The 20025-nt window shown below is 40.5% G+C and overlaps 1 protein-coding gene across 1 annotated transcript; it reads left to right on the top strand.

Moving 5' to 3' along the window:
- The first annotated feature begins 281 nt into the window (after positions 1-281).
- On the top strand, positions 282-16508 carry LOC102199580 (G1/S-specific cyclin-D2-like). Its single transcript, XM_005740793.1, has 5 exons — positions 282-724; positions 1643-1858; positions 6841-7000; positions 9756-9904; positions 13660-16508. Exons 1-5 carry the CDS (start codon positions 530-532, stop codon positions 13822-13824), a joined length of 885 nt encoding a protein of 294 aa, XP_005740850.1. The 5' UTR covers positions 282-529; the 3' UTR covers positions 13825-16508.
- The last annotated feature ends 3517 nt before the right edge of the window (positions 16509-20025 follow it).

Below are 20025 nucleotides of genomic sequence, written 5' to 3'. Positions count from 1 at the left end.
TCTCTTTGGGCATAGCCTCCCAGTACAGCTGTCTGGATACACACAATTACACACATGGTCCTCTCTCCATTAACTTTGATACGACTCTAGCCATCTCACAAGCTCACTCTTGGACTGAGAGCAAAAAACGTAGTATTGCTGTAATGACAATGATAATCCTTAAAATTTAAAGTAATATTATATTTATTTATTTATTTTATTTTATGTTTTTGCTTGTTTGTTTTTATTAATAAGGTTTCCGGTTTGTTTTCTGCTTTCTTCCCAGACATTTATTTTGAAAGTTCGTTCCGGATGTAGTGCGTGCAGCTGCGGACCATCGACTGCAGCGAGAGGAAGCGAACCGTGAGGCAGCAGGACTGGAGCAAACCCAGCAGTCTCAGCCTCATGCTTCGTCCTGGGCACTTCTCCTCCTCCTGTCCGCTGTCGAAAACACCGTAACAATATTTATTTACTTTTCCTTCATATTATTCAGTAACTAAAACAAAGGCAACAGCAAACAAAAAAACGGGGCGAAGACGGGGGCCGAGACATGGAGCTTTACTGCCTGGAGTCGGACCTAGCCGTGAGAGCCCAGCCTGACCTAAACATCCTCTGTGATGACAGAGTGTTGCAGAGTTTATTAACAATCGAGGACAGATTTTTACCTCAGTGTTCGTATTTTCAGCGGGTCCAGAAGGATATTCAGCCTTATATGAGACGAATGGTTGCAGGCTGGATGCATGAGGTTTGTGGGCATTTTATGCACTCGCGGGGCTAACCTAACCGCTTTAGCTAATTTTCAGTTTTTTGATTTGTCTTGTTTTGTTTTTGCACACTTACAAGTTATTTCTGGCTCGTTTTAGCTCGTGGAAAGTTGTCATGGATGTTAACCTGTTTGACAATTGAATAAGAATGACTCACCAAAGGCGTGGGAGAGTCGGAAATTCCACCACGAAGAAAATTCGGCTTCAAAGAAAACAGCCTAGCTGCATATTTACATTGGTTAACAGCTTCAAAGTTTGTGCTTTCTGATAATTAGTAAGTTCAGGCGACAGGGGGGGACTTATTCTTAATTTACATGATCGAAAACTCGAAAATTTCCCCTCAGAGTAATTATTATTAATTTTTTAAAAGTGACTCAGGCTCGGGGCAAGGCAGGCAGCATGAATGCTAAGCCACTTTCATTTTTTCAGCTCAAGAAAATAAGTTGATTTTGGTTAAGTTCTTTCACACAAACTGTCGGAAAGTGTTTGAAGAAAACATGTGGATATTTTGCACACTTTATAAGGCTTTTGGGTGGTTTATTTTATTTTATTTTTATTTTTTGATGAGTGAGGCAAGCCCCAACAAGGAAGAGAGACTGAATGGCGATGTGGGGGTTTTGCAGAACGAGTTGCTGTTGAACTAATTTGTTTCTGCCCTGCTCTGACTTTGCAGCCTTTCATGCAGGAAAAAAAGACGTGAAAACCAGTCATTTAACCTTTAACCCGAAAACAGTACTATTTATAGCAGAATTAATAGCCACCAAAACCTGTTTTATATACAAATATATTCCTCTTTTTTTCTTTTTCTGTTTTGTTATTGTAGTTGGGTTTTTGTTTTGTTTTGGGTGTTTTGGCATAGTTTTACCTAATATATGTGTCTCCTGTTTAAACTTTTCCAGGTGTGTGAAGAGGAGAAGAGCAATGAAGACGTCTTTCCTTTAGCTATTAATTATTTGGACAGATTTTTAACAGTGATGCCCACAAGAAAGAGTTACTTGCAGCTTCTGGGAGCTGTGTGCATGTTTCTGGCCTCCAAGCTAAAGGACTGCAGGCCCATATCAGCAGAGAAACTTTGCATGTACACAGATAATTCATTCTCACCACGGGAACTGCTGGTAAGAGCAACAGTCCCATCCATTCATCCATCCAAACATTCACTCACTCACTCATGGGAGCATGAAGATGTCGTGTCACGTTTTTTCGATGACTTTATGATGCTAATGGCTGAATTGGTTTCACAGGAAGTTTCCTATTTTCCTTGTAAGTGGAGCACAATACAGCCACATCCTTTCTTTGGATCCATGTGGCCTGAAGAGACGCAGGATGCCATCTAGTGGCAGTTATGCAGTTTAGGATATGGATATCATGAGGAAGCCTGCATTTCTAGTACATATTGAGTATTTCATGCTATTAAAAACCAAACCTCCAAGCTCAAGTATTATTTTCTTACTATCATACGATTTACTACACAACCGTTAACCCAGGGATGCTTTTAAAGGCAACTTTTGGCACCATGTTGGCAGTTTAAAAGTCCCTTTAAGATAAATTTCTCTGTTAATCATTTGTTGTGTAAGAAAGATCTTTAAAAAGAAATTAAGGATAAATAACCCACCCAACACTTATCTCCATTTATTTAGCCTCCTCTTGAGCTTTTGATACTATCACATCGTCATCATCAGCAGAACAGTTTGTTTCTCACTTGCAGATGATCATGATGCTGAATTTTTATTAATATCATAGAGCTAATTTTTTAATCCAGTTTATGTTAATTTCAGGCTCCCCTAGGTGGCTTTTTGTGACTGGAAACATTTGGCTTAGAACAGGGGTGTCAAACATAAGGCCCGGGGACCAGAATTGGCCAGCAGAGGCTCTCAATCCGGCCCATTAGAAGGCTTTGGAGCAAATGAAGGACGGCATGTATTTTCATAAGTTTTACAGCTTTCTTTCCATAGTCATTCATACTACACCAAAGTAACGAAGTAATAAACACTTAAATGTCAGCAAAGTTATTTTCTTTACTAAATGTTCCTAATTTTACACATTTATTTCTTAGGATTAAAGGCCAAAGAGTTGTGCTGACTTATTTTTCTTATATTTAAATATTAAATATTAAACTTCTTTACGCTGACAGACGGGGGAATTTCACAGATTAAAGCAGGCCACGATGTAAAATGAGTTTGGGACCGCTGGTCTATGACTTCTACAAGCAAACAAACGTTAGCTTCTGCCCTAAAAAATGTCTTGTTGGAAGTTTCCATTAAAAAAGAAATTGTCTTAAACAACTAAAAGAGTTGCAGATTTTATTTAACCACTTCAGTGCCAGAGTAATTTACATGTTGCAGTAAGATCTGCCAAACTGCTGCCCAGGCTCTCTATGGCTACATCCACACTAGCCTGGATAGATTTGAAAACGGCGTTTTCGTTTGAAACCGCTCCGCGTTCACACTAGCGTTTTCAGTCGTTTTCACAGAGTTGTGCGTCCGCATTGAAACGGCCGAAAACGCTTGGGTTCCAGTACTGCGCAAGAAGATTTGACCTGCCTCATTTCTGTCTGCCGCTTATTTACTTTCTGGCTCTTTGAAATGTCGCGGCAAAATGTTGAGGGAAAGCACCGAGTTTTTTAAATGGACTAACAATGAGGTGGAGTTGTTGCTACAAGTAACACAAAAGTAAAAGTTGCAAAAGCGCGTGAGAAATAAAGAATTTGAAGAAAAGCTATCTGGAGCATGTACAGACTGATTAATCTTTAATAGGGCTGTCAAAATTGAGAGCAAACAAAACAACTGCTGTATAATGCCCTCCGCTAACTTAGTTTAATTGGTCACATGACTGAATCATATGACTAACATGCGTCATCATTTTAGAAAGTCTTTGTTTTTGCTGTCTGCACTGCAACGCGAAAGCACCGTTTTCAAATGTATGCGTTTTTGTGAGCGCTTTCAAAACGCTGCGTTTTCCATGAGTGAAAACATCTCAGTGTGGACGGGAGGCCAGAACGGAGAGAAAACGATGCGTTTTCGAGTGAAAACGCATTAGTGTGGACGTAGCCTATGGGTCCTCCTGCTCGGCTGCAGCTGTTTAGGGAAATGACATCCATCCGATTTGATGCTCCATATTGTTGTAAGGCTCCATATTCCTGGATATCCTCACAGGATGCAGAGAGCAGGCAGCAGGAGCCTCTGGAAAATTATTGTAGCTCCTCACTCTTACAGTAAATGTGCTACCCCTGCTGGTGGCAGTTTGCCTGTAAGAGAGAAGTTTAACAATGGTAGCGGGTGGTATTTTTCATCAGGACAGATGTCCCGGAAGTGATCATACCAGTGGCAAACCTATCCCCTATTCATCTCACAATCATCTATCTACATTGAGGCTAAAATCGTGGCTCAAGAGTTGGGCGTTCACCTTGTAATCGGAAGGTTGCCGGTTCGAGCCGCGGCTTGGACAGTCTTGGTCGTTGTGTCCTTGGGCAAGACACTTCACCCGTTGCCTACTGGTGGTGGTCAGATGACCCGGTGGCGCCAGTGTCCGGCAGCCTCGCCTCTGTCAGTGCGCCCCAGGGTGGCTGTGGCTACAATGTAGCTGCCATCACCAGTGTGTGAATGTGTGTGTGAATGGGTGGATGACTGGATGTGTAAAGCGCTTTGGGGTCCTTAGGGACTAGTAAAGCGCTATATAAATACAGGCCATTTACCTTTTTTTTTTTTTTTAAAATAGGGTGAAGAGAAACTGGTTATGTACACGAAACCCACGTAAATGGGATTGACGGGTGACATTTTAGATGACAGAAAAGCGTTTCGGGGTGGGGGGACTGTCCCCGCTGAGCGTTGGGGTTTCGGTGTGTACTACGGTTACTTTTTGTGTGACACAGAGGAAGTGAGAAATTAGAATCAGCTGTGTTCATTCAGCGTTAAAAGGGCATTAAAGAAAACTTCTCTCATGAGAAATATGAGTAGTTTTAATCCCTTTTAATTTCTTGCTGTTGATTGCAGTGATTTCTAACACACTCCAGTTAACCTTTCTCATATTTTTCTACCCATAAATGAAGAAAACCAAACAATGACGCCGTTATCGCAAAGGTTTTCTCATGGTTAACAGAATGGACCTCATGTTCCCACAGAAATTTTTTGGTATCACCTTAAGTTAAGTTCAGCCCAGCTTGCCTCATATCAGGCTTATCTGATATAAGTCACACCACCTTCTTAGGAAGTGCATATCAGTTTTCTTTATCCAGTTGCCTAGACACCAGTGAAAATCCAGTGTTAGCCTCACCTGTGACATTTACTGCCAAAGTGTTAGTCTTTGTCTGTTCTAGTTATGATTTTCAGACCACCTCTTTATGTAAACACAACTTCTCTTGTCTCAGACTTTGTTTGCTTGATTTAACACTTCAAAGTAAGTTCCTACAGACCAATATGTGCATTATCAGACCCCCTAGCTTGCTTTTTTTGGGAGTTAGATTTCACAGTGGTGCCACTGGAGGCTTACTCTCTACTGGCATGTGCCGGGGTGCCAGTGCAGCACACATTTTGATAGATTTAAGAACGGAACGGTACACAGTGTTATTCAACGGAGGTTGAGTCGTTTTCACAAATGTAAAATCAAAGCGCGATGATCGCGACCGTGAATCATCTGTGAATTTCTTTTAGTTAGTGGGTTTTACATGGTGCCGTCACTTTTTGGCATCTTATTCTGTTGAAATGTTGAGTTATTTCTAGATTAAGGGGGTGGGAAATGGTAGATTTTTAGATGTTACCACCAGTGCCAGATGTAGTGGCACTGCACTGCTTTTTTGGAAAAAATGTTTTAAATTCTTTTAAAGCCAAAGATAAGCATGTTATGAACTAAAAAATGACCTTTATGTAGCTCATTTTGATTCTATAGGGGAGCAAAACAAGTGATTCAGATTTGATAGGTGTCACCACCTGCCTCGTCTTTTTAATCGTGCCTCAGTAAAACTGCACTATGCTGCACTTCTGTCTCACCTGCCTTCCCTTCGACATGTTCCCACTTATCGTCTGCAGGTACAATTCTTTCAGAAGTGCTTGGAGCAAAGTTTAGACATGAATCTGTTACTGAATGAAAGTGTATTGATGCTAGTGTTTAGCTATTCATAAAAGCGTTACAACAGTACTTCCCCTTTAGAGTGCCTATATCAATAACTCCATTTACAGGGACAGTTCGCCACACCCTTGGATTATTTTCTCCAAATTGACAGTTATTTTAAATGGCACACCTGTGCAACTTTAAATAAAAGCTCAGGTGCAGTTTGGACCCTAAACAAATAAAAAAGCAACACATGTAAGCGTTTTTTCAATGAATGGCTTCTGGAGGAACACGCACACAATCACAGCTCAGAAGAACTAAAGTGAATTCAATTTATTTTAAGGCAGCAGTGTGATGCTTTGCTCTTTTAGGACTTCTGTTTTTCTTAAAAAGAAACAGTGGCAGGTAGAAATGGCTACAGCAACCACATTTCAGTCTCTAAATTTCTCTCGTGTGGGAGGTTAGAGAAAGTGTTATTGATTGTGTTGAAAACTTGATCATAACTAATTGTTTGTCTGAGTAAATTTTAGATGTTGAAGTCTTCATTTGATGTCTCTGCTAAATAATATTTAAAAAATATAGTAAATTGGTTGGTTTTGAATGCAATGAGTTAAGAGTAACAGGAAATTAGATAATGCAGTGTGTGCAGTCTTCTTGCTCTTGCAAAGCCTTGCTGTATAAAGAGTGATCTCTGTGCGGCTGCCTGTGCAGCGCTAGCTCATTGTAGAGCTGTGTTTGAGGCTTATGACAGGAAGGAAGGGGCTAGCTGTCTCATTGGCAGGGCCTCTAAGCAGGGCAAGGCTTGTCACATGCCGGCGATATGAACACAAAAGATGCAAGGAATGAGAAAGGCATGCAGATAATAAGATACAGTGAGGATAGATAAAATGAAGAAATGTTGCTCTTTTTACAGAGCTATTTCCTCTGGGAATGGAGGCAGACTAAGATCGTTTTCACGAGCGATACAGACGTGGCAGCATGCCATTTAACCCCCTGACACACACTCTTTTTTTATTTTATTATTATTTTTTTAACCCTCATCCTTGTGCTTTAGGACTGGGAACTGGTTGTGCTGGGGAAGTTGAAGTGGAACATGGCCTCCGTCATCCCCAATGATTTTGTAGAGCACATCATACGAAGGCTGCCCCTCCCCACAGAAAAGGTGGTGATGGTTCGCAAGCACACACAGACGTTCATCGCCCTCTGCGCCACAGGTAATGCGGGTACCTGTTGTTTTATGTGTTTGGTTTTTTTTGTTTGTTTTTTTAATTTGTTATTATTTTTTTTAATCCTTCATCTGCTCAGTTTCGTGCTTTTTAAAAAAATGTTTACTCAGACATCCACCAGAATATTCCCACACACGCAAACATTCCCCCATCGTGAGTCATCTGTGACCTCTTTCTTCTCTGCTGGCTGCCTTATCCACTTTCTACTCTTTCCACAGCCTGTAGTGAGTTTTTTTTTTTTTGTCTTCACAGCTGCTAAAAGCTACTCAAAGTGGTCATGCACATTTCTCTTCTAAGTGCCTGGGAAAACTCCTATCAGTGCTGTGTTTAGATTAGCCACATACACGGGTAATGATAGCAATCCTATCACACACTCTGTGCTGAGTGACTCAGGTGCAGCTGAATTTTTCTGCGGTACTCCCCTTTCATTGTTTGTTGACAGAGAGACTTCCAGGTTTAAAAAGTCAGGGCAGCGATCCAGTGATCTTCCTTCCTCCTCCCATCGCCACCTTGTGTCCAAAATAAACTCTGGAAAAAGCTTACATGTCCCCCTCAGGCCTCTCCTTAGGTGAATTTTCAAGGCATTCCTTTGCCTAAACTTGGAATCCCTCTAATATTTTCATATCCTGGACAGAAATACTACTGCAGGATCACCTAATGCACATAATATACAGGAAACCTGTCTCACAAGGCTGCTTTTCTTCTGCTACCTCCTTTCCTCTTTTCTAGCTAATTCAATGAAGGAAATAAAACAAAGGGAGGTCACTTTGGTGGATTGAATTCCTCATAAACGTCAGTGCGGTCATATCTGGCTATTAAGCACTTATTTACTAGAGTAAGTTATTGAAATCAGAGGCTCCTTCAGCGAGTTTCATGCCCTGTTTTTTATTTATTTATTTATATCTATCTATCTATCTATCTATATATCTATATATCTATCTATATATATCTATCTCTATATATATCTATATATATATATCTTACTCTAGTAAATAAGTATATATGGGTGTGTTTCAGTGGTCACTTCTGCTATTCATAAACAGCTGCTTATATCCATGCACAAAGCAGCCGCAGTGGGGGAAAAAAAAAGAGGCCTGCTGTGGTTGTGCAGTAATGTAAATGTTTGGAGTTTTATATGGAGTTGAGATGTTATTATTATATTGGAGGAGCTCCTCCTATGGACAGCTGGCCCCTGGAGGAGAAGATGGGTGTAGCACAGCTGGCTAAAAGCTATCAGGCCACTGGGACTGGTTTACACTGGCTTTTCTCTATGGGCCTTAAAGAAAGGGCTCCCTCCCCCAAAAGAAAAATATGGCCACCTTAAAATAAATCAGCAATTGAAAGTCAATTTTCTTACCAGCCTGTTGTGTCGCCATCTACCGGTGACTTGCTTATCAACGACTGCTTTTAGGCGGTGAATGGTAGACCTTGGAGAGAAGGTAGTTCCTACATCCAACTTAACTTGGCAAACTTCATGGATTTTTTTTTTTTCCTTTTGAATAACTAGATCATGATTTCACTTTTTAAAAGAGCACCACATATTTTGTTCAAAATTGGTGCCAAACGCCAGTCCAGTAAGTTTCTTTTTAGCATGACATTGCCCATCTTTGTCAGAAATCAGGATGTTTCAGTCAACGACGCAAGAAGACAAAAAGCTGTCGGTTATGTAGAGTAATATCTTGGCACATTTGTGTTTTACTTGGTTGTACCAAAGAAAAGTCCCTTAAACACTTTGTTTAAAAATGGTAAAAAAAAAAGAAGCTCTAAAGCAGCAGTCCCCAACCATTTTTGTGCCACAGACCAGATAAATACAACAAAATAAAATGATACGACCAAGACAAAAACTAGTGTTTTGCAAATATAATAATAAACACAAATTCACTGTGTGATTGTGTAACTTTATTAGCAGCGTCCTCCTGAAATGCGCCAACAACATTGAGAGTAACATCCTCCCCTCTGCACCTTAATCCTCTCTGGTCGCTATGGTAATGCGTAAATATTTCTTTCAAAATAAGACACAACTACAACATGGGAAAAGACAGAGTTAATGATAAAACCTGAAAACCATAAATTTCACACCCAAGCCTCAACTCTCATGGCCCGATACCAAAGAACTCACGGACCGGTCTGGGGGTTGGGGACTGCTGCTCTAAAATCAAAGATAAGAGAAATCTCAGCCAATCACAGGACAAAGAGGGTGTGAAGGAGGGATTATTTGTTTTGGGAAGTTACTGCCCTACGTATAAAAGACAATGAGGTGGGATTGCTGAAGCTCCTTGCCGTTACTTAATCGAATAACCAAGCGGTGGAAAGGACTTCTCACAATCAGCACTTGCTGGTTTTCCTTGTTGTTCTCTCCATGTCCGCCTCCTTTTCTGCCTCCTCCCAGGCCTGTTGTCACTTAAGTCTCTGAGACTTGGATGCAGACCGAAGGGAGTCGTGCCTGGAACTCATTGCTCAGCGAGTAGGAGGATTCCTACTCTGTTTTTCTAATCACAGCTGAAGTTCCTGTGAAGGACGCCACACAGGTTCCACTGTGGAGCTTCGTCTGCTGAAATCCAGACTGTGGGAAAATCAGATTCAGCTGTAAAGCATGTATGATGGAGATGATTCAGACGTTTCACCTCTTTTGCATCTGTGACACTTCCTCTGGGCGGTTTTAAGTAATGTTGCTCTATGTGTCACATGAGGATGTAATTTCCATGTGTCACCGTGGCTTAATGCTCTCTCTTTCCCTCACCAGATGACCGCCTTGCTATGAACCCTCCTTCTATGATAGCCTCTGGCAGCATGGGAGCCGCTATCTGTGGCCTGCAGTTGGACCACACTGACCAGAGGCTGAGTCGAGACAACCTGACAGACCTGCTGGCCAAGATCACCAACACGGAGGTGGTGAGTACCACAGCGGGGAAATTTATACTCGACAGCAGGAATTACTCAATACTTTCAGCGCTTCGAAACAATACGCTGTTAATAGCGATCATTGCAACATCTCACGACAGCAGCATAAAAGGCTCTTTAGTAAACAACAGTGATGACTTCAGTGGTGGCAGGCTGAAGCTATTTACTTTTCATGGAGAGAGGGAGAGCAAGCATTTGGCTGCTGGCTGGGGAGCCAGACTGCTGCTATAAAGAGCAGAGGGAATGTCTTCTTAAAACTCAGAGCCCACATTCTTGTGGTACGACACATGCAATTTCTTTGCAGGACTCCTACTTTAGCTGTGTGCCCCTCCTGGTGGAGGAATACGTATGCACTGAAGGCAAGAAGCATCTTTTCCAGTGAAGGATGATGCAGACACAGAGTTACTTGCAACAGACTAACTTCAGTGTTTAGTGTAACTTGCTGAGCTTTAAAATATCAGACAATACTGCACAAATCTCAAAGTGTGTGACATGCATCTGCAACTAGTTTTTATTGTTTTGAGGTTTTACAGACACCTGACCACTAACCACGTGATGCTAACTTGGTGTTCTGGATGTGTGACAGTGTAGGGTCAAGTAAAGAAGGCCCAGAGACCAGTCGCCAAAAATGTGCGCACTCTGAGTTTTAGTGAAAACTTCCTAACAGCTGCTGGATCTTTGCATGGAAGATCTGTCTACAAATACTTGCCAGCTACTCTCTGAGCAGGAGTGAAACTGAAAAGTGCAACTGCGAACGCGGAACGTTTACCTTCAAAGTAAAAGTTCCACTTTAAAAGAAAAAAATATATACATTTTTGGGTGTTTAAGCCTTAGACAGAAGCAAGGAATGCCTCTAAACCAGCACAACTTTTTCTCTGAAGGCGAACGTACTTTCACTTCCTCGGCTAGTACAAGTGTTTATAGACAGGTTGAGCAAACTGCAGTTGACTGCAGAAATCTTCTAGCAACCTCAATCACTCGCCAACTACGGTTTTTTTCCACACTATAAGGCGCACTTAAAATCCTTTAATTTTCACAAAAATTGACAGTGCGCCTTATAATCCGATACAACTATTGTATGAATCTGGTTGTGCTTACTGACCTCGAATCGATTTTGTGTGGTACACGGTGCTCAAAAATCTCTCAAATGTTTTAGTGCGACTTTAGTAAGCTACGAAGCCACACCACTTAATGGATTGTGGGAGCATTACAGCTACCGTAGTCAGGTAGCCGTAATGCTCCCACAGTTTTGGGTCCAAAACTCCGTCTGTTTCAGGTCCCAAAGTCAAACTAACACTGCGGCATCACTGACAGTTAAAAACTGTCTAAATTCTTTCATCTTTAATAAAATCATCAGAGTTGCTGCTTTACCAGGTTTCACAATTAAGTTTGACATTTAGGCATCAATGAAAACAGAATTGATGAAATTTAATGGAGTTAGAAATTAGCAGGAAGTTAGCTCCCTATTTTCCACCTAAGCATGACATAGTATGTTCTGACTGGGAGATTTCTGAAAAAATTAAAACGTACAGCTCTGCTATCCCTTCCAACATAAATGAAGACAGAAAATTAAACAGCAGTGGCGTTTGTAGGGTTACTGAAGTTGGACTAGCTGCTATATAATGATGTGCTACGTGATCGCTAGCATCACAGCTATGTTAGCATGACATAAACACAGTGAAGCTGGAGGATGAACACTAACTTTTGAGATAATCCATCCACAGTACGAGATTAGTCATTAATATACTGCAACAACACGGGAGTAGAGCAGCTGCGAGAGAATTCAACATTAGTGCTCGGCCTAAGCACTGGGATTTGTTTTTTAATTTTTAAAAGGAGTAGTCTAAGCTAAGCTAACTAGTGTGTTTTATTAGCCCATCATTGGTTTTACACATGAATAACGGCTTGAAAAAATAAAGAAGTCTAAAAGCAAGTAAATAAAGAGCAAAATGCTACAAATTAATATTTTTTCAATCAGTTAGACTGACATCTGTCTAATAACTGTACATTATGGTAGGATAGATGATGGTTTCACGCCTTGGCAAACACAGCTCCATTTTTGCCACATGATTACTGTTAAATGGGATCTGTAGCACTAATAAAATTTATTTTGTGCAACATGAAAGGCCCCTGGGGAGAGAAAAAAAAACACTGCCAAGGGACTCAACTGTTCGCTGACAGCCACGCTTAATCTAAGTCGGAGAATTTCATGCATCATGCCTGTACTGAGTGCTTGGATCGTAAGATTACCAAGTTTTGGATTAGTTTGCACTTTTTTCCTTGAACGTCCAGACGGCTTCAAATAAGACGGGCAAACTTACATGACCTTATAAATGATGGCGTGCACTACCAGGGTAGATGTGCCATCATAATGCCATTTTTACAGTTCATCAGTGTGCACTAGGAGATGTTGTAAACTGTAAAGACATACAACTGTGTGTATCTGTGGGCAAGATGTATATAGAGATAGATATATTAGTCATAGTCACTGGTATATCTTTTCTTTAAATATTGATAACTGAGAAAAAGTACTCTCAGAGGGCATCTATACTGGGTAGGTAGTTTTTTGCTGCAGCACAACAGTCACACAGATTTCAGGATAGAAATCCATAAAGGCCTTAGAAACGGCACTCTTAGCTTGTGGTTGCGCTGCCATGGTGATGTGGGCCCCGCGACCCAGCCGGCCGTCACAACAGGCACTCCGTCTGCAGCCCATCGGGTTCCAATTATTCGTGCATTTTAAAGGAATGTTGGCCCCTCCGCGAGCTCTGCTCATTCCTTAAGAGTCCTGCAGCCGGCTCAGAGAGGCAGACCTCCCACATCTTTCGCACAGACCTGCAGGGGGGACGGAGACTGAGGGAGACGAAGAGAGGATCCCTTTTAATAAGAAAAGCTGTCCAAAAACATCCGGTCCCACTGTCCTATATTCTGTTTTACACCCTAACTCAGAGGGTTAGGGCGCAGCAGGTCAAAGCCATTTCCTCTAAGACCTCCACATGGGATTGACCGTGAAGTAAACCCAAGGGAGGGTGGAGGAAGGGAGTCCAGAGTTCCCTGACACTCCCCAGAGCTCGTGTGGGAGTCCTTCAGCTTGTACCACAGACATGCACATGTCCGGTGCCCACTGTGCAGCTCGCTGCTCCGTGCCACTGGTATCGGAGTGTGCTGGCACCCATTGTTCTGGTCATGATGCAGACAGGACCACCTACCGCAGCAGAACATAATTCCCCGCTGGTATGCCATGCATGTGACCAAAGCTGTTAAACAACTCGCATGTCAAATGCAGCTGAAATTCCAACATTTTGCACACTAGTGTCTGCTACAGGTGCACAGATTAAGTGAGCAGACTGCCGGGGAATGGGGGGTGTATTTACAGTAACACGGCTATAGTAGAGCAGAGAGAGCCAGTTAAAGGGCATGTGTATGCTGTCAACTTTTGCTGTGGAAGCCATAAAAATCACTTAAATGTAACATTTCTGTACTTTTATTTCTTTTTGCTTTATGTGCATGAATAGTGATACATTTTAAATCCTTGAACAGATTTTGAGTGATAACTCAAAAAAGGATTTTTCCTAAATCAAAGGCTTGACTTCAGTTGCCACACAATATAGTGCTAAACATTGCAAACCTGCAAAAATGAATCTTGGATGGAGGGGATTATGTGTCTTTAAAGCACCCAGACGCTAGCAGAGGTTTGATGGAAGGGTGTGTTTAACCGCTGCTGACCCTTTTTAAAATTGTTCCAGGATTGTTTGAAGGCCTGCCAGGAACAAATAGAGCGTGTGCTGACCACCAGCCTGCAGCAGGGGCAGCAGTACCGGCAGGAGACCAGCGTCCGGGCCGGCAGCAAGGCGAGGGAGCAGCAAGACCAGTCCAGCACCCCGACAGACGTGCGCGACATCAACTTATGAGCTCCCGACGCCACCGGACTCGCACAACACTCATGTTTGCCAGCCAATGAACTGACAGGAGTGAGGGCTTGTGAGCTGCCAGTAGATCTGCATCAAGTCACCACCTACACCCCCACCCCCTGTTGAGTGATGGTGTGACAATCGATGAACTTTTAGAAGTTTCTAGTTTTTCTTTTTCCTTTTTTTTCTGTTTTTTTTTTTTCTTTCTTTTTTTTTTTTGTTGCCCCATTCACACCTGGTTTGGGTGTACTTTCACCTTTTTTGTACGGGCCACATGTAATCAAACAGCTACTTTAAAAAAAAGGAAAAAAAGAAAGGATTAATTCTTGAAAACTTGATAGTGCCTTAGGTTTCGAGAAAGGAAACCTGAATATATTTTCATACTTGAAAAAAAAACAACATAATTTTATGAAATATACATATTCCTTTTGATAATACCTAGCAAAGTGAATTTAATACTGTATATTTAGTATTTAGTTATGTTACTCTTTAAATATCTCTTAGCAGTTATCAATTAATAGTTTTAATGGGATGTTTCCTTTTCTGGAAATCCATATAGTAGTGATTCAAATGCTGATAATAAATACAAGGCATTTAAACCAAGCTGATATCCAACCAGAGGAGCTCTACTGCAGCTAGCTGCTCTGCCTACCATACTGTGCACCTGTAGTACTGCTTACTATTTATGCAGAAGCGTGCTGGCTAGGAGTGGGCTGGGCCTGCTCAACATAGGGAAGGACATGAAGATGGTTTCAGGCATGCATTAGATGTGCTGACAGGACCGTATGTTCGTGTATTTGCATTCAGCAAAGATATGCCGTCGTTTGTGTGGTGTTTTTATAGGTGAAGCTTGTACATAGTGGAGGGCGCAGATGATGAAAGAGGAGATCTGGCAAGTGTCTTACCAAGTTTGAGAGAGGACTGGAGTAAGTGAAGGGTGTGTTGGTAGGTTTTTAGAATAAAAGAGAGCATGAGGAAAGTGGGTTAAAATGCAACAAGTGTGGATTGATGATTATTTTAAGCTTTATGATGTTCATGCAGCTGCACGACACTTGAGTGACACGCAGGAGGAGGAATAATAATAATCCCTGGTGATGTCCGGTTGGGTGGGGGTCGGTTCGGTGCACTGCAGTTTCTCGTGTTCAGCAGTTATACCATTTTTATTCTTTTATCCTTATTTTTTGCAGAGAGGGCGATTTGGAACAATATCGATGCACTTTTAAAAACACTCCTTAAGATCGGTAAGGGGGATCGTGGTTGAGGAGAGTTCAGAGAGGGTTTTAGGGGTCTTTTTTTCTTTTTTGGTTTTATTAGTTTTTCTTTTAAGTTATTAGGATTTTTTTTCCTGGGCTGGATTCCCATGGGGGTAACACACGTTTATCTTGAAAGCTCGACCCCTACAGGTGAGTAGTCATAGGATAATAATCGGTGTTATAGTGTAATTGTTTATAAACCAAGAAAAGCCAAGTCATGTTTAGACTTCAGTGCATTTATTTAACTCTTGAACTTGAATTTTTTTTTCAAAGCAACTCCAACCCTTTTCCGCTAGTTCTTTAAAATAGTTACAGTCTGTATCCTAAATATTCTTGTTCGTGTTTTGTTTGTGTCTACACCGCTTTCTGAAGTTTTAAAACTGCCATGTGTGCGAGTTTTACATGTATTGAATTTCTCGTTAGACCAGAAATGTAGTTTCTAAATCGTACTCCTGCATGCTCAGTTTGTACAAAAAAAAATCCACAAAAAATAAGCCAAATGTTCCCCCTCTGAAAGAATGCTTTAAGCTGAAAGATGTTTATGCTTTTAAAGGTTTTGTTCATGATTTTTAAAAGCAACAATTCCAAAGTAAGTAAAGATAGATTATATACGTCATTCTCTTGCTGCTACGAAGCTTTTCTTTTCTAGTCTTACACAAAGATGCCTTATTGTCATTCACACGTGTGCTGCTATATTATGAAATATTGTGTATGTAACAAGTCTTTTGCTTATTTTGTGTGTGTGTTTGTGTGTGTATGTATATGTGCGTGTGTGTGTGTGTGTCATCGTACATGTACCGGAGGGAACGTAACAGTTTGGTGCGTGACTGGAAGTAATCGTGTTTGCCAATCTCTTTTGATTAGCATGTTTTATTCCTCTATTGATTTGTAACTTTGTAATCTATCATATTCTTGCTGCTTCTGTGTAATGTTTGTGTACCTCAGGTTAATTTGGACGGACAGAGCGAGAACCCATCTCATTACCTCATCACACACACTCACTTCACATCACACACGTCTTTCACTCTTAATTCATCGGACGGGTTTTACTTTTATGGGGGTTTTTTCACCCCCTCTACCTTCCCTCCTTTCCCTCCATTCTGGGTAAGACAAATATCCACCACCAGATGTCCCTGAGCAGTTACAAGTGCCTATAGCCTACTTTAAAACCATTTCATATATCTGGTGCTAAACTAAGAACAGCCTATACTGTATGTGATGCACGTGCCAGAAAGAGTTTTGATCAGTTCATTGGAATATTTTTGTTTTCCTGAGGTACCCATTTATTCAGAGTTTAAACCATCAGAATGTTTTACCTTTGTTTGGTGTGGTTGTTATTCCCAACTGCTCTCCCACTATCCCCCCTCCCCTCAAGTTCAGCCACACAATGTACCTCAACAATTTGTCCTCAATAAATTGGCTAAAAATCAACCAGCTTTTTTTGTCTTTATTTCCACTTCCACAATCTTAATTATGTGTGACGATACCACTCTTATTGTCAGCAGAGGGCGACAAAACCACAAGCAACATGTAAGTAGGTGAAAATTATGGACAACAGGTAGCAGAATGTTTCTGTGTGGCATTAAAGCTAAACATGGAAACAGGAGTAAAAAATACTGCATGTTATATGAATATCATCATATCCTGCTACCTAAAATAAGATTTTTTTTTTTTTATCAAAGCCAAATATAAAATGTGTAATTCACAAAAAGAATAAAGTACAATTTGTTTGCTCAGGCAGTATCTTGTTTATATTCTAGAGTTTTCTTCTACCTCATCAGAAAGGTAACACTAAATCCTGTCACCAGGTAAATTTCAAAATAATATATGCTAGAGGGTTTTGTATGTTCTAACATAGAAACACCACACATGATTTTAAAAACGTACTTAAAAAAATGGTCTCGCTATTATTTTTCTTTGTTTTGTTTTAGCAACAGGGTGGATATGTGTATAGGAAAGGGTTACAAAAAGACTTTATAAAATAATCTCGCACAGACACACACTCACAAGCCACTAGGTTTTGGTCAGAAAACAGAAAATATCCAGTGAGTAGCAGTTCTGGAAACTGCACAAGCACAGGAACTGCAGGACCTAGGATTGAGCAGCTCTCTCTGCAGCTGGATCCTTAACTTCCTGTCTGACATTTCACTCACGTGTGCTGGACCAGTGTACCAGCACATGTGATGTGACAATAAAAGTGAATTTATTTGATGTGATTTGACTTCTCTAGTTGAAAATACTTTATTGATGCTAGACGTCAGAGGTGATGGCTTTGAGCTGATAGGAAGGCAACCGTGAGTCTAATAACCACTTGTAGCAACCAAGGTATGCAGAAGAGCATCTCTGAGAACATTGAAACATCTTGAAGCAGATGGGCCACAGCAGTGGAAAACTACTGTGAGCTAAGAACAGGAAATGGAGGCTACAGTTCACTTGCTGAGCCTCGTTCTGCCGGAGGTTTCTTCCTGTTAAAAAGGAGCTTTTTCCTTCCTCATATATCAATATCAATATCAATATCAATGAGAAAAAAATAATTAAATATGTATGTGTGTGTACATATGTCCGCACAAATATATGTTACTTATGGAGCGATTGATGATTGTCATATTTCACGAGAGTAATTGATGGTGACTAATTATGTTGAATGTTTTAAAGCACAGGATCACAGTTAGACGGCGAAGGTCAGCTAGTGATACAAGGCTGAACCAGCTCTACCTACACAAGCATCTTCTGAGACTTCCATTCAGCAAAATATGTCCAGGTTCGGATGTTATTTAAAGAATATGCATTTGAGTGGTATAGTTATTCTAACTTGTTAAACTTTGAGATTAATTAAATATTTATACATTACACATTTGGCTTTGTCTGCAAAGGACAAGGAGGAAATTATCAACAGAGATGCTTTATTTCTTCAACTAGTTGTTTGCACTTCCTCTACAGCCTTTTTCTTTTTCCCTTTTCCTCCTCTGGACTATTTAAAAACAGAAACACAGACCTCTCTCATGGTTGTCCAAAATAGGTCAAGCACCAAAACAACACCACTTTAAACCCTCTGAGGAACTAATGGTTTTACGGACAGGTTTGGGAAGGATGACACAATGTTTCGGAGGATGCTGGCCATTAGGCGTTGTGAGACTTGCTATGAAATTTTTCATGAGGTAATAAGTGGGGTTATGTTTAGATATTTTATATTTATTTGCACAAAAGAATAGCAATGCATACAAATATAGTTTGTATGAGATGATGGCAGAATTGAATTTATTCCAGAAATGCTGTGGTTCTTGTTAATCTGATAAATGTTGGTGAATCAAACCTGGACATACTAGTATGATCCATAATTCAATTAAAACTATACAGATCCTTTTTGGATTATTGATCCATCAGGTAAGTCTGTGTACATGTCTATTTTGAATCTCCTGGCAGCTTTTGGACTCCACAAAACAGCTCTTGTAATCGCACACCAAGAAAAGAGAAGAATAATCAAAAACAATTCATGGCTAAGTTCTTCCCTCAAAATTGAAGTGTTCAGTCCTAGTTCAGGCTTGCTGCTGAATTGTGGTAATCTGCACTGCAAAAACATTAATTTAAATGAATGATGAAATTCTGCCTTTTTATTATTATTATTCCTCACCTAACGATTTATAACTGGAACTGGTTGTGATAACAATTAACACTGTGTTCTTAATATCTCTGAAGATCGGTAACGATAACACATAAATTCAAGTTGAGTCAACAACTTCCCTATAGGACTTATTGTTGGTGCAACTTAGCTGAATCAACGGGTGATATTGCACTCTTACAATCTTGGAATCTAAATTATGAATGAACACGTAAGTTAAGCCAGCTATTTACTTACAACCAGGTGTTTGCCTCAATCATTTTGTCAAGAGGAAAAATGAAGTAATAAAGTGGCCTTTGGTAAGTAAATACTTTAACCCTTTAAAAATAAATAAATAAATAAAAGCAGCACTTTTAGGTGAGTTTAGTCCTTTATTTTTGAAGTCTTTAGTTTTAACTTTGTAGGAAGTAGTACAGAGTCTGTTCTGACTTCTTCAAGATCAAATCCATGGTGAAGAAGAAGAACTTAAATCCTTGGTGAGACAGTTCCTCCTGGCATATTTCAGAGTGAATGGAGTTGGACTTTTGATCCTTCCAAGATGTAAGTCAGTATGTGAAGGCCACAAGTTGTACAAGTTTTAGGTTGTATGGAGAAATGATGATCTGAGAGAACACTAACAATGGGGGGTTTTGGCAGGTGGATGTCTACTCGATTTTACAGAGGTGAACCATCTTAAAACAACACGCACACTTCCTGGGAGTCTGACACTCATTGTATTTGGGCAGTATACACCAAGATACACTGTAAACACTTTTGAGCTAGCAGAACACAGTAAACCCTCTTGTACAATGTAATTAATTGATGTTTTGGTCATCTTAGAACATCGCTGATGGTATTTCCATTTACATAAAATGAGAGAAGTTCTCCAGCTTTTTATTGGAATGCATTTGAGTGCACAGATGTTGCTGGACGTTAGTGTGAATGGCTGTCTGTCTCTGTGTTTGCCCTGGAACCGACTGGCGACCTCTCCAGAGTGTACCCTGCCTCTCGCCCCATGGCAGTTAGGTTAGGCCCCAGCCCCCTGTGACCCTGCACTGGATGATCTGAGGAGGATGGATAAATAGGTATAAGTCCCTGTTCTAAAAACCTCTTCTCTTTTTTTGTTTTGTTTCTTAAATCATAAAAATTTTCCATGATAAACTTCCAAATGCACAGTGAAGTCTGCCTGGCTGCATATTTAACCTCAAGTACCAGGATGGGACAACATGCACATTAGAGTAGGGCTGGGCGATATGAGAAAAATCTAATATTATATTTTTCTGTTATATCACGATACACAATATATTACACAATATATCATAAAATGTTTAAATAACCTCCAAAAACAAA

This window comes from Pundamilia nyererei, unplaced genomic scaffold, assembly GCF_000239375.1.
Source record: "Pundamilia nyererei isolate P.nyererei 1_Seehausen unplaced genomic scaffold, PunNye1.0 scaffold00104, whole genome shotgun sequence".
Taxonomy (NCBI): Eukaryota; Metazoa; Chordata; class Actinopteri; order Cichliformes; family Cichlidae; genus Pundamilia; species Pundamilia nyererei.
This window is presented reverse-complemented; position numbering and strand designations above follow the sequence as displayed.